This window comes from Festucalex cinctus, chromosome 2, assembly GCF_051991245.1.
Source record: "Festucalex cinctus isolate MCC-2025b chromosome 2, RoL_Fcin_1.0, whole genome shotgun sequence".
NCBI lineage: Eukaryota > Metazoa > Chordata > Actinopteri > Syngnathiformes > Syngnathidae > Festucalex > Festucalex cinctus.
In genome coordinates this window covers 12,430,254-12,446,630 of record NC_135412.1, presented here as the reverse complement: position 1 = coordinate 12,446,630, position 16,377 = coordinate 12,430,254, and the positions used below count along the sequence as shown (strand labels likewise).

General features: G+C 39.2%; 2 protein-coding genes across 3 annotated transcripts in view; one reads left to right on the top strand and one right to left on the bottom strand.

The window, feature by feature from the left end:
• The first annotated feature begins 3,423 nt into the window (after positions 1-3,423).
• On the top strand, positions 3,424-13,353 carry LOC144013742 (rho-related GTP-binding protein RhoA-D). Of its 2 annotated transcripts, none has more exons than XM_077512921.1 (5): positions 3,424-3,590; positions 8,497-8,652; positions 9,392-9,512; positions 10,877-11,007; positions 11,096-13,353. In XM_077512921.1, the coding sequence occupies exons 2-5, from the start codon at positions 8,497-8,499 to the stop codon at positions 11,267-11,269; spliced, it is 582 nt and encodes a 193-aa protein (XP_077369047.1). In that variant the 5' UTR covers positions 3,424-3,590; the 3' UTR covers positions 11,270-13,353. The 2 variants fall into 2 exon arrangements, with proteins under 2 accessions (XP_077369047.1, XP_077369048.1); XM_077512922.1 differs by having other exon boundaries at positions 3,509-3,653.
• Positions 13,173-16,377, bottom strand: part of LOC144013741 (putative helicase mov-10-B.1) — a 24,548-nt gene continuing 21,343 nt past the window's right edge. Inside the window, exons 18-23 of the mRNA XM_077512920.1 lie at positions 16,070-16,261; positions 15,332-15,403; positions 15,084-15,209; positions 13,811-13,899; positions 13,596-13,708; positions 13,173-13,521 (exon numbers count right to left, since the gene is read on the bottom strand). Of these exons, the coding sequence (XP_077369046.1) occupies positions 13,478-13,521; positions 13,596-13,708; positions 13,811-13,899; positions 15,084-15,209; positions 15,332-15,403; positions 16,070-16,261 (636 nt within the window). The 3' untranslated portion in view covers positions 13,173-13,477. The remainder of the gene's footprint in view (positions 13,522-13,595; positions 13,709-13,810; positions 13,900-15,083; positions 15,210-15,331; positions 15,404-16,069; positions 16,262-16,377) is intronic.

The window sequence follows — 16,377 nt, the reverse complement described above, 5'->3', positions numbered from 1 at the left end:
ACATTTTCCACCATTAATGTGGGCTATAATCTGTAAAACTTAATTATGCAGTTGGGGGATTTTGGAAGTAAATATAAACAACTGAGATAATATCGTCGCACAAGCGTGAACACCCGCTTGGATGTGGCAGCATTCAATGGGAGCCTACTGCCAAATAAAGTTCAGAAGTTCTCGTTGGGTTTTTTGTGTAGTCACATCTTTGAGAGCTTCCACAGCAGAGAATTCTTATTCTTTGAATGTATGAGTCAAGAGAAAAATACAAAAGAATTTCCTTGTCATTAAGGAATAAGCGGTTACTAGGGAAATGGATGGATGGATTCAATAAACCACGGAATCCAGAGAAGACGGTCATCATCAAGTGGATAAAATAAAGCACAAAAATGACAATACATTAAGAACTGGACAGCTCATCAAAACTGATGAAAAGACCAGAAGAAATATGGTCATAGAGGCTCTCTTGAGACTGACAGCAACTTTGAATGAGATGCAGAATTACTGGCAAGTATTGGCTGTCGAGTATAAGTGACAACAATCGTTTATCTTCTTCATATTTCTGCACTAGCATGATGGAAATGTTATCTTACAAATAAAAACTACCACATTTGAACTCTCCCATACGCATGTGGAAAAATATGTTTATGGCCCGGTTCTACCAGCATTGATGAACACTCTATTACTCCTACTTTTTATGTGTACCTATCCATTCATTCCTTATGGTGTGACCTCTCATCTCATTTTAGCAACACAGCTATTATGGGGTCAAAACACAGACGCTTATACTACTACAAGCTGTCACAAAACCGGATTTTATAGGGGAAAACAACACCAGTAGAAATCTGGGATTTAGTTCTTCCGGAGAACTGATTCACGGACAGGAATATCTGTTGCTCCTTCTGTATTTTTAATCCTCTCCCACTCTCAGTTTTTCCCCCTGCATGTCTCCCTTACATCCTCTCTCTCTCTCCCTCCCCCTCCTCTAAATCTCGTAAACAGCTTTAGCTCTTATCGGGATGGGATCAGACAGTAAAGGCTCTGTTTGGAAGTTGAAGAGAGATGTTTCTGCAGAGGCATTTGTAAGATTTATATTTTACTATAGTTCATTTTAGAGTGACGATAGGGAGAGAAATATTGTCAGATATTGTAGCATGCAGCCTTCAGAGGTTTAAAGGCTTCTCTTCCACTTGCATGGAAAACTATTTGTATTAATTGCTTTCACAACCCATTCCTACCTTATATGCTGTCTCACTTTTGCCCAGTGAACATAAAACTGCATTAGAGAAGGAACGGGGACATAAATGCACGCCGTTTGCTGCATGTATCACAGTGGCCACAAGATAAGGGTAACAAATTCTTTGACTAACACTATCGTACTATTTTTCCAGGGTTGGGTGATCTTTGTGAAGCCTGACACGGCTGGGGCTATTGTTTTTAAATGTCTTGTGGACACGGTCTGACAAAGAAAAGTGTCTCCACCCAGCATCACAGATGGTTAAATTGCCTGATAGTTCCATGCCACCGTGCTCATGGAGATGTGCGTCAATAACCCATAGAGACATCAGTGTGCAAAGGGAGGCCACTGAAATCAGTTCAGTCCATTTGCCAGTGGGGCCACACTGCATTCATTCATCCATCTCATCCCTCATTCCCCACCTGCTACTCCCTTTCCACATTTGTTTTTCTTCAAACTCCTCAATTTCCCCAATGACGACACCCACACATGAATAATGATAATCCACTCAGGCCATTGGCAACCGTTTGGAAGTATTTTATGAGAGACAGCAGGGGGAATTTTCACCCGATCTTTCTTAGTTCCCAGAAGTGCCTTTAACTCAACTGACTTACTTAGGAAAAAGACACCAGGGGGAGTCAAGATGAAAGACACTTTGGAGGGAAGAAATCCACCGGCCTACGTTTTGTGCTACTGATAGCACTGTTTTGGAGGAAAAATCAGCTCCAAGCCACGAGTAGGAGGCTCGAAATGATGGCGGCCATAAATGTCATCTTATGAAGAAAAATGAGTCTTTTTATTTGGTTTAGGTCTAGGTTAAAAATCTTCTAAGTATCCTCTGGAGAAGCAGAGAAGCATGAACAATATTTTTCAGTAGTTCATAGGGTGCCAACTAATTTTAAATGGGTCCTCATAAAACACATTCTTAACTGAAATAAATCACGGTTGGTTGCAATGTTTCGTGGTGGGGTGAAATGTTACCTTGTATAGGAGGGCCCTCTTCTGGTGAGCACTGCAATTACAAGAGGAAGAACGTTGATGTTGGTGGCAGGTGCACTATTGTTTTCAGTCTACTGAAACTCCACTATTTTTTTTCTACTACTCCCAGTGTGAATTGTTTGTTCCATGCTGTATTTCAGAGAGTATGGATTAGATGTCATTGCCTTTGTTTAATATGCACAAAGATAAAATATAGTTATCTACTCTGGTTGTGTGTTGACTATATGCAGATGACAATAGACGTGTCGTTGAATTACAATACATTATAAAACAAATTAAGATGCATCAGTAGGTTGTTTTCGGGTTACAGGAGTGAATGGAACACTTAAAAAAAAAAGGCTAACGTGAATTTCGTGAAATCATTCACTTGGCTGGGATTTGATATCAGGCTGTTCACAACTTTTATTGAGCTAATTCACCCACTTTACATTAAATATCTAATACACACCACCACCACCAAGTAAAAAAAATATCACAAAAGTGTGAATAAATAGGCTTTCAATATACAGTATATATATATTTTTTCCTGATGAATGTTTCCTCTTTAAACATGCCATACGGATGGCTCACAAAAATAGCATCATAGCACTCTACACTTGTATCATTTCTTTTGGTAGAATAATTCTCTTTGCTGGGAATCTTTACAACTTTTCAAGTTTCCATTGTTGGTTCTCGATCGTGAAAAGCTAAATAAATTAAATTGACATGTTCTTCAATAGCTAAATGATACAAATAATGAGTATTTTCTCTGGCTCAAAAAAAATAAAAACAATTAAGCATTGTGATATGCCAAATTTGACTTGCTTAATTCTATTTAAAAAATAAAAATAAAATAAAATACTGATAGTAAATTCGTTGGACGGCAAAAAAAAAAAAAAAAAAGGTTTTCCTCCTATGGCTGAAAAGTGTAACAAATTGAAAGCAAATAAGTGACGTCATCCTCTAACGTAAATAGGCGTGGACATTGTAACAGTTCAATCCTTTTAGCCAATAGCGTCGAGGCGTCGTGGATCGTCATGGGTTGCGTTCAGAATCACCCGAATTGTTCAAGTTTTTAGGTCTTCTCTATTTCGGCCACGTTGTTTAAAAAATTCAAAAATTCCACTGTAATCTAAAAACGTGAAATAAAATCCAGAAAGAAAGAACTTGGAGGTGAACCAGTACCACCCAAACTGCTGTCTCGAACATGCAGCGTATTTCATTAGCTTTTACGAGGAGCACTTGAATGCAGCAGTCTGGGAGGGGATGCGTCTGATTCCTTCCCAGCTGGTTCACTTCATATACTGCTGCAACTTCGAGCCCGGGGCGACTGTGGGAAGGAAACACGGAGGTCCTCAAAATTTGAAAGTCTTCTCCGGCCGAGGTAGGCGAACAACCCCCCGAAAATAACCATTAAAAAGAGTCACTGGTTTCTGGAAGCAAGAAAGTGAGTTTTAACCACCACTGCTCTTTTAGCTAGCTAGCTAGCAACAGCTCAGTGACTTGTTGAAACATGTTACTTTCCCCGAAGTTTTCCCTCTAAACATTCCAAATGTATTTCTGTGTGGTAAGTTACGTGGAGTACAACTAAGATAACCTTTGACGTTGAAACAGATTTCTTTAGAACCTTGAACCGAGCAATCCATCCCTTAAACTAGCACGGTGTGCCTCGTTTGATGACGTCACCTTGATTGTGAAGTTCAAGTTTACACTTTTTAAACACGTTCGTTCGTTTAACCTCAGTATTTCACTGGAGTGCGTGATTGTTGTATTATGGGGAATTGTCTGATGGCGAACAAATGAAGTTAAGCCTTGAGTGTGGCCAGGTTGAAATGTTGCTGAAATGTTTCTCCGGAGGAATCTGAGCCACCACACCCTTGTTGTGCTGCTCGGCTCCAGTTGAGCAGACCCTTGTGTTTCCCAGAGGCTTGTATCCGTGCCTCGGCATGTTTTCCAATGAAAGAGGAAAAAGCACTGCACTATCTACTGTCTGGTATTTCAACCTGCAAAGTGCAGTCATGCTACCAAAGACAACTCCTAGCAAGACGCACACAGGTGCAGCAAATGACAAGCACTTGTGTGTGAGTTTTTTATTTTATTTTATTTTATTTTATTTTTTTGTCTGTGGTGTTGCACATCCACCAGGTAGCCCCAAAGGACAATACGAGTACGACAACCCGCAAGCCTGTTCTAAAAATCGTTCACTGGTGACGTGATCATTTAAAAATGTTCACATTTGTAGCGATTTATCGAAATAAAGTGTATCATATTGATATTTACGTTTCCTACCATGTTAAGTCATGTATAATTATTCTGGCAGATCATTAATGTGATTAGTATCTTCGCTATGTATTAACATAGAATTCAAGGTAATGTTAGCAACTGCATTTCGGAAGTGTGTGTGAAACTGGGAGCCCTTATCATAAATCAGTCCGGGGAGGTGGTGGGGGTTTCCAAACTAATCGAGCGGAACCGTGGGCGAGGAGTCAAGTGGGTGTTCTGAGTAGTTTTACAGTGTGTATTGCAAGATGTAGGCATAACAGAAAACTCAATGAATTAGTCAGTCCCTAATAATCTTAATTATGGTAACATTTCCTGGATTGTAACCATGGTGATGGAAAGAGTGGGAAGGGGGGAATTATTGTACTTGTAAATAATCATTGCAATGTGACAAGGTTTCCTAAATATGATAGTTTGTCAAAATGCTGAGTCAGCTTGCAATGGCCTCTTAAACCTGAGTTGTTTTGAAATTCGAATGATGGGTTTTGGAGAAATTGAATTTTTTGTTTTTAATGTCTGAAAAAATGTGTTTTGATGAACATTTTTGTGTGGTATTGCCAATAAGAATAGACCAGAGAATCCCTTCTTTGATTGAATGACAAGTTGCCCTGGTGCAGTTAAAAATATCCACCAATTATATCGTATGGGTCGTAAATTTCAAGGGGTTCTACAAGTTGATGTTTCAAAATCATTGTGTTGTTTGAAACGGCATCACTTTGCCCTAAAAACTTGATTTTAATGGCACAAATGGAACTTTTTTTTTTTTTTTTAAAGAAAATTTCAAAAAGATAGTAGCCAGTTGTCAAGTTGCTAGTCATTGTATTACCTTTCAAGTTTGTAAAAAGGGAAACGCCGTATTTTACAGATAACAGTAGGCCGTGCAAGTGATTTATCCCTGAATGTAACAAATGGAAGTTTGGTAGTTGCACTGTGAAAGGGTTGCGTGAAAGCTTTCATTGCTTATGTAATGATGCTAATCATTTCCCATGTGTGAGGTCTTCTCTTAAATGTGATGTGGGGTCCACATGTAGAACAGCTAGTCCCGAGTACCGTCATGGGCTGGGTGAAACTGAATCCTCTGGGAGTGTTTCCTGTTTGAATGAATGTCTTGTACTTTTGTGGCAGGAAGTCTTGATAAGGACATTTTGGAAAGCTTGACATTCTCTTGATATACATTTGAGACGACAGCTGATTATGAGGTGGCGGTAACGCAAGGCTTAATAACGTATACAATAGGGGTGGGACGATACGGGTAAACCACGATTCGATACTGTGACGATATTTGGCTCATGATATCAGTAATATCACAATATACACAACAATATACACAGCAACACAGTATACACAATAGCTACGATTTTTGATATATTGTCAAGACATTTTTAGCAATATATCACGATATGTGACTGAAAAAGCCAACAAATGCCCTAAAAAGGAAAATGTCAAATTATGCATTTATTCAATGCCAAAACTTTGTACAATGTACAAAGTTCTGCATAGTGCCTCACTGCCTCTTAGTCTTTTAACTGTAAAGTGAGACAAATTAAAGTGCATAAACATTTCTAACATAACACTGTACAACTGGACACATGACATCGATATCTACCGTCAGTGTATCGATAATTTATTGCAACAGAGAGCGCAACAATATATTGCGATATCGATTCCCCCCCTTCTCCTACCCCTAGTATACAACACCTATTTTGTGTACTTGGCATACAAGCGGAGGACAATGTGGGACAGGACAGGTCAGGAGGAGCGCACAGTGTAGATAGAACATGATAGGGCTGTCCTACTCCCAATAAAATGTTTTGGTTTTTGGGCACACAGAGACGAACAACCACTTACGTGCACAAGCACACCTAGGGACAATTCGGAGCGGAAAAGGTGCGTAATTTCAAACATAACTCTCCAGCTCGACTGTGATATTAAACTTAATTGAAATGGTATTGAAAATTGAACAAGTTACTCAAACGTGTTGGAAGTGATTATTGATGATAAACTGTTGGAAATCACGATTCAGCATTAAATGTCATTGTTCATATTTTTAACCCATATTAGGAATCAAAGACAAAGCTAAGCTCCTTGGCATGTGTTTGATTTACGGCACGCACCTTAGGCGTTTGTTTTTGGGAGTGCAGTAAATAATCAAATGTGGACACACTGGACAGAGGGCTGGTTTGGTGGTTCAGAGTTGCTCACTCACTGTGCAGCGGTGATAAATTGGGCTGAGTCTCAGTGGTGCTGTCCCATTTTGGGCTCAAGCCAGGTTCTCTGACTAGTTCTGGACTGGCCCAGATTCCCAACAGCCAGTACTGTGAATCTAGGCATCAACGGTAAAACACATGAGCAGCACAAACTCTTGTCTAACTTCAATTAATGGAGTAATTTGATAAGATTTCACATGGGGGGGAATGTAAACGATTTTTGTGGTGTTTGCCATTGCTGAGTTCCAATGAGAGTTTCTTTTTTTTAAATCATTTTCACTTTCATATTAAGAAAAATATGATGAAACACCAATCCTTAATGTGGTCATCATGATTAAATACAATTACCCACTTCTGGTTGTGAAGAAATATTCTTGCTGACATCAAATGGGGTATATGCCATGGAGGAGGCGGGACTAACGTAAGTCACACACCTGCGCTGTTTCTGTTTACTGTTACCACATTGTGTAACAGTGTCCCAATGTCCCAATACTTGCACTTCCACCCTTGTGCCCCTCAATTGCTCATTCCCGTTAACGGGTGTGAGTGTGTAGGGTGTCTCAGTTCTTTGCAGAACTCTCTGAGAGTTGAGGGGTGTGTGTACTGTTAACGTGGGTTAGACATTCCTACTAGCTTGTCGTCTCACATTTTTAAACAGTCACACAGTGCTATTCGTGTGAGTAGTCGGTGACCCATTATTAATCACTGAGGAATGCAGTTTGTTGCTTTCAACTCGCCACCATTAAGTTAGCAGTTCTGTATTTCTTCTCCCCCCTCTTGAAAATTGTGAGAATTTGTATCATTTTGATCAGGTGCGGAACTGCAGTAGATAATCTCCCATTCTTATCTTCTTTCACCAGGGTAGAAACAGTTTTGTTTCAGGCATTTTTCAGTTCTTCTTCTTCGTAGACCATAGGTTGGTTTCACAAAAAATACAATTTTCAAAATCAAAAAGCTGATAATATGAGCTATTTGTGAAAAGAAGCATGTCAAGCAGTATTGTCACTTTGATGCTAATGTTTTTTGTGAGACATCTCAAACTACAAAATGAACTGGAAAGAGGTACATATAAAAGCATATGTGTACACACTGCATGTGATCAGTGCAAGAACTTTGTACTTTTGTACTTTTAACATGTCGTCACTCGTCAGTTAAATATTATGTAAGATGTGATCATTTAACTTGACACGACGCGAGTCTCGTGACCATTATGACTCAACTCGTGTGGTCACCACAGCAGCACTCTGTTTTCTGTTTTTTTGTCCCCCCCAACAGTACTTGTCAAATCATATGTCAATTTGTTTATGTCATGTACAGTATTGTATTTGTCAGTGGTAGCAATAACTTGATTCTTATATTGAAACAGTTTCATGTATATCAGTTTATTTGTAAGGCTGTTTGATTTGCAATCCCCAATGACTGCAACATGTCCACTTGTAATTTAAATGAAGTACAGCAAGTCATGAATGTTTTTTTTTTTTTTTTCAAACAGGAAACTGTGATTCACTTGGAACTGTGCGCAATATGAAGTTTTCCCAGAAGGATTATCTATAAAAATGAGACCAGGTTTCAGTTACATAATGGACAACAAATATTAATTGTGACAAAAGAAAATATATATAATCACACCTAAGGTCACTTGTGCGCCTGTGATCTTGAAAATGCCAGACGTCCCCTTGTTCCTTTCCCACCCCCAACTTTTCCAAAAGGGACCCAAGCCAGGAAGAGGATGGCAGCCGTGATTCTCCAACTCCTTCTTTTGGTGTTAGGAGACCACTAAGCAAAAGTGTCTTGCGCTTGCAGATGGCAGCCATCAGGAAGAAGTTGGTCATCGTGGGAGATGGCGCGTGCGGCAAGACCTGCCTGCTCATCGTCTTCAGTAAGGACCAGTTCCCAGAGGTCTACGTCCCCACTGTGTTTGAGAACTACATCGCTGACATCGAAGTGGATTGCAAACAGGTACGTGATGAAGCGCGGGCGGCAACAAATCTGTCATACAAGCAAGAGCTTGGGGCTTTTCTTTGCAAGTGTGGAGCTCGACTCCAGTCAATAACAGGAAATGGATCAGTGCCACCTTCCTGTGCAGGCATGGAAATCCCCATCCCTCCTCCCCTTTGTGCAAAATCATGACTAATGTCCTATTTCCTGCTCCTACTTCCTGCTCCTCAAAATCAGTCTACTGGAAGGGGGGGGATGCAAATGAAGGCGCTCACATTGAAAATAACGTGTCTGCCTCCGACCGGTGTGACGTCATTGCGTCAACTGAGGGGTTTTGTATGGGGCCATTATTGTGCCAAAACTATTTACAGGAATTTGTATCCATTACGGATACAAATTCTTGTAACATATTTGTGGATCGAAACAGGTATTTGTAATTAGTTTTGGCACAATAATGGCCCCAAAGTTTTGGCTTCATGGAAGTGATGGACTTAGCCTTTGACCGATTCTTCAAGACCTGAAGCATAATGTTTTGACAAGATAAGCACCAAATATACCAGACGTAGACTACCGTATTCTATCAGCAGAAAAGTTTTATACCGGTTTCTGACCAATAAGCTTTTGATTGTAACATAATGATTTATTTACAGATGTACATCTAAGGAACAGGCCGTGAGCGACACTGACTTGCCATATCCACTCCCCCATTTCATGTGCATTTACCTGTTTTTTTTGTTTTTTTTTGTCACCACCTCGGCAGGTTGAACTAGCACTGTGGGACACGGCAGGTCAGGAAGATTACGACAGATTGAGGCCTCTCTCCTACCCTGACACAGATGTTATCCTCATGTGCTTCTCGATAGACAGCCCCGACAGTCTTGGTAAGTCAAAGTGTGTCAACTCTCACTCACAAAGTTTTTGTTAGGCAGATAAGACGAGGGCGCTCTGTCAGCATGGTGAAATTTGATAATATTTGTATTGTTTGTACTTTATTCATGACAGCAGCCTCATATTGTACAACCAAGAGTTACAAAGACAAGAGAGCAGCGTTGAGGAGGGATTAAAATAAATGTAATTCTAATGAAAACCAAAGATATGACAATGTTGCTTGTTGGCTCATGTTAAGTTGGTATTAGTTCCATCCTACTTCCACTGAATACACTTGCAACCTAAAATTTGAAAACCGCTTCATCTTTTTTGTTGACTGTCATGAATGAGAAGCATGTCATCAGTGTGTTCTTTCCCACGCTGTGTTGGTATTCCTTCTCTCCGCACTTTAGCAGAAGGCCAGTGACCTCTCTGTTTATATTTGCACAGACTACTGCAAGGAGAAAATGCCACCGTTTGCCTTTTAAGGGAAAATACTGAAATTCTGTTGCCGTACCTTCTGCAGCGGTCTTCAATCTTTATTTCCAGCCTTCTCCATAATTTGCTTTTGGTCACAATCATTATAGAAAATCCATATTGATGGAAGTAGGGCTGTCACTATCAAATCAGCCCCATAAAATTTGATTTATTTATTTTTGTTAATCTACGAAAGTCGAACGGGAGATGAATTGAGTGAATATAACTATTCATTATTTTTCTGTACATGTGCATTATTAAACACCGATAAAATTAGTCTATGCTAAACAGTTAACAATCGCGATTAGCATTAGCGCGCAGGCAAGTCACCATTTAACATAAACAATAACTACCTTTTAGTTCACACATACCATTATATTTACATTACACATGTAATAGTGTCTTAAAGGTCAGACGATGCTTCAACAATAGTCTATGGGCAAACGAGTGGAGCTGCATGTTGGCTACAATGAGCTCAATAATTTCCTGTCCACTGCGTGATTTTGCAAAAAAAAAAAAAAAAAAAAAGGTCCGTGTCGAAACAAGGACTGTGTCGCAAAAACATGTTTCTGGTGAAGCTTTGAGGCAGACAACCTTTTGTTTTTTGTTTTGTTTTTTGTTTTTTGTTTACTGGCGGAAATGGGCTTCCATTGCGTGCACAAATCATCTTGTCTACAAGAGATTTCTTTTCTCTTTACTGGGGGAAAAAAATAATTTGTCAGAGAGGGAAAAAAAAAGAAGTAACTTTTAATTGGTGTTATATTGCCCCCTGTTGGCCATGGCGTGCACACAAAGAGTACACTGTGGATGGAATAAATAACATTTCCTTTCATTTTAATGGTGAAAGTTGCGGTAAACGTGGGAAGGCACCAATATAATATTCTATTTTTCCTTCTCACAGAGAACATTCCGGAGAAATGGACACCTGAAGTGAAACACTTTTGTCCCAACGTCCCCATCATCCTGGTGGGCAACAAGAAGGACCTCAGGAATGACGAGAACACGCGCAGGGAGTTGGCAAAGATGAAACAGGTGCGGCCTGACCAGTTGCTAATTACGCCCCCCCAAACCCCCCCACCGCTGCATGATTCTAATTGTAGCGTCATGCTCACACCCGCAGGAGCCGGTCAAGCCTGACGAAGGCAGAGACATGGCCAACCGCATCAGCGCCTTCGGCTACCTGGAATGCTCGGCCAAGACCAAGGACGGCGTGCGGGAGGTGTTCGAGATGGCCACCCGGGCCGCCCTGCAGGTCCGCAAGCGCAAGAAGAGGAACGGCTGCCAGCTCCTGTGAAGGGACAGCTCGCGTGCCACACGGCACCTGAGGAAGGGCTCGGAGGCGGGGGCCAGATGTGGAGAAACCTTAAATCGGTGGCCTCCGCGGAACGTGCACCGACGCACGCTACTGGCAAATATTGAAAGACTGACACGCCTGTAACAGCAAAAGATCAGCCTTTGTCGGACTTTTCCTTTGCTTCTCACACTTTTTGTCTTCCAACTGTTGATGGCAAGGATCTGCGACTTCCTCCTGTCAATGTTTGTTTTGTATTTATGTGCACTTACTTTACAAATACATCACGTCTGCATCTGCAATAAGTTGCTTGCTTTATTTGTGTTGAAGTAACTCCTGCTTTCTCCATCTTGAGTTTGTCACAACGCAGATGCCATCATTCATTATTATTATAAGTAATTTCCAGTGTGTTTAATGATCAGAATTGGTTGACTTGGCACTTTCTCCATTATGAATCTAAATAGCTGCAGTGTAACACTAACAGACTGGAGACAACCCATATTTCGAATAGACAAAAATCAATATTGATCTAAAATGTCACTCTGTGCCGTTTACAAATGGACCACTTTGTTACAGCATCAACATGGACAAAATTGTTGGTATGCCTATGTTAATGAAAGAAAAACCCAGAATGAGTACTCGAATCACTTGAACTTTCCCCAAGTCACACATTTATTTTTTTAATTATCAAAATGCATCCATTCCCTTCGAAATGCTGTTAAACAGATTTACCACAAATAAAAATGAAACGGGCCTGTTCAAAAATGATGGGTGTAACTGACAATGAGACTTGCATACCTGCTGACAGGTATTTTGGCCTACTTGTCTCAGCTTTGAATGGAATTAGATCTGGACTCTGACGAGAGGCAGCACATGCCTTGATGGTCTTGAGATTTCGTTGTACCCTTTGTACAAATATAAGAAACCCTGTGCTAGCATTAGCAGAACCTGAGTCTCCATATTTTTACAGTAGAGACTAGGGATGTCACGATAAGAGCGATATTAAAACTACCACAATATCGTCATGTTCACAATATTTAAAAGGAACACATTTTATTAAAGTCAGGTTGATTTCCATTTGTGCAGTTCTAGCACCCTCTAGTGGCTAGTTTATTAGTGCTATTTAATTTTCATTAAGGATGTTTTGACCTATGTTTAAAATCTATGCTAATTGTCAGATAAAGGGGAACCTAATTTGCTTGTGAAGCCATGCTTGTGTGCCTCAATATTGTTAGAGATTATAGGTGGTTTATATGCATTGCTGTTATGTACAAATAAAAAAAAAAGTCATCTTTTTTTAAATATTGCCAACGCCCCGACAATATCGTGATAATTATCGTATCGTGACCTTCATATAACATCGTATCGTGAAGTTCGGATATCGTTACATCCCTAGTAGGGACGGTGTTCTCTTCTTGGTATGCTTCATGTTTGCATCTATGAACGGATTTGTGTCTTACCAAAAAGCTTGTTTTGTCACATCTATCCAAGGACATTCCCCCAGACATGTTTTGTAAATATGCATTTTTACTTTTTTTTTTTTTTTTGCTTTCAACAGTGGTGTCGTCTCCCATGAGGTCGACTTTGGCTCAAAGTGACAAATGGGGTGGATGTGATACTGAATAAAAACTATTTGCCAAGGTACATCAATCTTTTATAGAGGTACTGTCCAGGCCTGTTTCAAATAATTTTCAATAAATAGAAAAAAAAATACGATACAAATTAAGTTTCAAGCGATTTTGGTGACCATTGTGGGTTTTTTCTTCATTAACAGAGCAACAATTTTGTCTGTGTATATTGTACACAGCACTTTTAATTTCAACAGTCATAAATCTCACGGTTTTGTTATAAGAGCCCACACTCAGTAGACCAGCCACTCAACTTATTTAATGACCAAGCCTCAGCATTAGTAAATACATCTTTATTTGACATGAGAAACATAGTAACATCATTCTTATACCACAATATTGAATAACATCAGTATAAAATGTGCTGTAATTATAAAATCCTCAAGCGACAGACTGATGATTCTTCACAAACACTTCACATGGCTTATTTCATTAGTAATAAAGATACTTTTTAAAGTATCACGTGCTGTTGTCTGAATTCATTTGGGTCGTGATTTGTCATTTCTTGAATCATGTTTTGTTTGGTCCCTTGCGCAGACGTAGAAACATTCTGGACACTTTTTTTTTTAAATCTCCTCACAGGTCACTCCTCTGTTCGATAGTGCGGTTCATCCGTGCCGTCCTCCACTAAAGACAGCAAAATGGCTTTTAACGTCTATTTCAAAACATTTTACAAAGTGACAAGTCGAAGGATGCCTCACCATAAGACTGCATTTTCTGGAAGAGACAGGAATGTCTTTCAGCCACAGCTTCTTCGTCCTCCACGGGCTTGTAGCCCCGGTCAGCCTTTGAATCTTGACAATACTTGATGAAGCTGCACATGGCGGCAAGAAGAGGAGATAACGCGAGACTAGATCAGCTTCGTTCTTCAACATGCATGCACAGAACGTGACAAAGACGAAAATGGGGCGCGTACCACTTCCATACGTCGTCAGTGCTGAGCACCATGGGGTTTCCCACCACAATCAACAGGGCTTGAGCTCGAGTCATTGCCACGTTAAATCTCTTCACACCAAAAAAAAAATAAAATAAAATTGCATTAGTTGCGTTTTGTGCACTTGTATGACCAAACAGAACGCTTTGTGGCCAAGCTGGTGGCTTTAAAATGCTCATACTGAAATGAATCACGATGCCATTAATCCATCTATGCCTAAAGGAAAAACAAACTTGTGTTTTGGTAAACCACAGTAAATAATAGTCATTCTTTATGGCGTGGAAAGAACATATAGTGTATATCTACGTGTTGTTCCACAGTTTGTGTTCAAATAACGGTTGTTTAAAAGGTTATAAAGCTGCAACACTGATGCTATTTGTTATCCTAAGCCAATTTGCATCGTTTGTTAGCATTACGCTAAATGCTCATGCTATGTGGTTGTAATTCTCTATGATAAGTTGGACAGTAAATTTCTTTTGGGCGTGGAAATAAACACTTGGAAACTGATTTTTATTTTTTTCTGAAGCAATGTTCATTATCTGCTTATATGTGAGTTAACTGCCACCGTACGGTTTACAGGGTTCCCTCGTTTTATCGCGGGTGTTACGTTCCAAACACTACCCGCGAAAATGGAAATCCGCGTTAATTTTTTAAAATAATTATATATTTTTGTATGTTATGTTCCTTCATTTTGTTATGATTTATACATGTTTTTTCATTCATCATATGTTCTTCATTTACATTTTTTTAGTATACAGTGTACAGTATATATATTTTTTCAATTATATGTTTTGGTCGGATTTTTTTGGTTTATTATGAATGATTCTTCATTTATCATTTACAGTCATTTTTCCATAAAAAATCTGGATGTTTTTTTGTTTTTTACCGGCACTTGTTATACAGCAGTTTATTTTTTTTTTCATTTATGAAATGTTTTTTGTTTTTAATTTTGACATTTGATTTTGTTTTTTTCATTTACATGCCTTTTTTTTCCCCCATTAAAAGTATGTTGTTGTTATATTTACTTGTTATAGTACAGTATATATTTTCTCTCTCTGGAATGCAACGTCGTGGAGCGATAGGACAGACACTGTTGGAAAAGTCTTATCGAGACAAATGTGCGGATGCCCGCATGTCCCCAGTCAACGTAGGGTTCGAGAGATACGGCCGTGCAAAAAAAACAAAACAAAAAAAAACTCAACTTAGCGATACGTCCCAAAACCTTTGTGCATTTAGTGTACATGCGCATGTGTACCTTCTTGTTGGCAACAAAGCCGAGGTTGAACTGTTTGTCATATTCTGTGTAGTTGCGGCTGCTGCGGACTGTCGACACCAAGATCACTCTCCTTTCTTGACCTTGGAACTCCTCCACTGAACCAACCTGACACAAACAATTCAGAACTAACTTGCTTCCTTTCCAGTGTGAAGGCAAACATCAAACGGGTTGCAAGTACATGGAGATGAATTCAAAAGATAGCTTGTTTTTTTTTTTTTTTTGTTTACCTTCAGGGTACTCATGTCCTTAAATTTGAATTCTTTCTCAACCTTATTAAGGGCCTGGCGGATTTTCTGCACCTGTTGAAGAAAATATGCAAATTTAGACATTTACTCATTTATTCACTTCACATTTAACAAGTAATTTGTTAAGTTTAGTCAATTACGTGATACACAGAATAGCAGTTTTACCTGTCCAATACAACACTTAGCAAAACTTTCATCCGGGGAAACAACATTGGAATATGCAAACAATTGGTTACGTTATTTTTGGGAAAACAAGTAACGGCGGAGCCCAAGACACGCTTAGGACCGCCCCCTCATTTGAATAACATTTCGACCTGACAGTGTGTCTGCAACATGAAATAAATACATGAGAGGACAGCGTTTTTATTTATTGATTGATATTTAATTCTATTTATATAAATATTTGTGTTTATTTTGACATCTATTTTTATTTTTTGAATCTCGTTTTTATTTTTGTATTCATTTTTACTTTTATTTATTTATCAATATATGTATATTTGTTGTTTTTATTTCCATTTATATTTAGTATCTAATTTTTTAAATTACATTCTTAGATCTGTTTTTATTTTCACTTTCATTCATTAATTTATTTAGTTTTAATATTGGCAGTTTTGGTCCTCCAAAATAAGTGTATTGAGTAACAAATCCACACGCTCTCAGTATTTACACAGAAGGATAACTACTAAATCTCTGAATTTGAACACAAACAGTAATTCTTACTTGTTTCCTGTAGGGGGCGATGATGCCTATGTCTTTAGGCGAGATGGTTCCCAGGCCCTTTTTGCCACCCGACTGCAGCAGCTTCCTCACATAGTCCATCAGAATTTGCACCTCTGCCCTGTTGAAGAACGACGGGCTGGTGGACTCTCGTTCGTCGATGCCCGTCACACCGTGGAAAATCAGTGGGAAGTCCTATCAAATTATACAGAGTTATGATTTGATAAGGCCTTTAACTCATTTGCTCCCAATAACGTATAAATGCGTTTTTTTTTAATGTTCTAAGTGTCCCAAAGACGTATTTATATGTT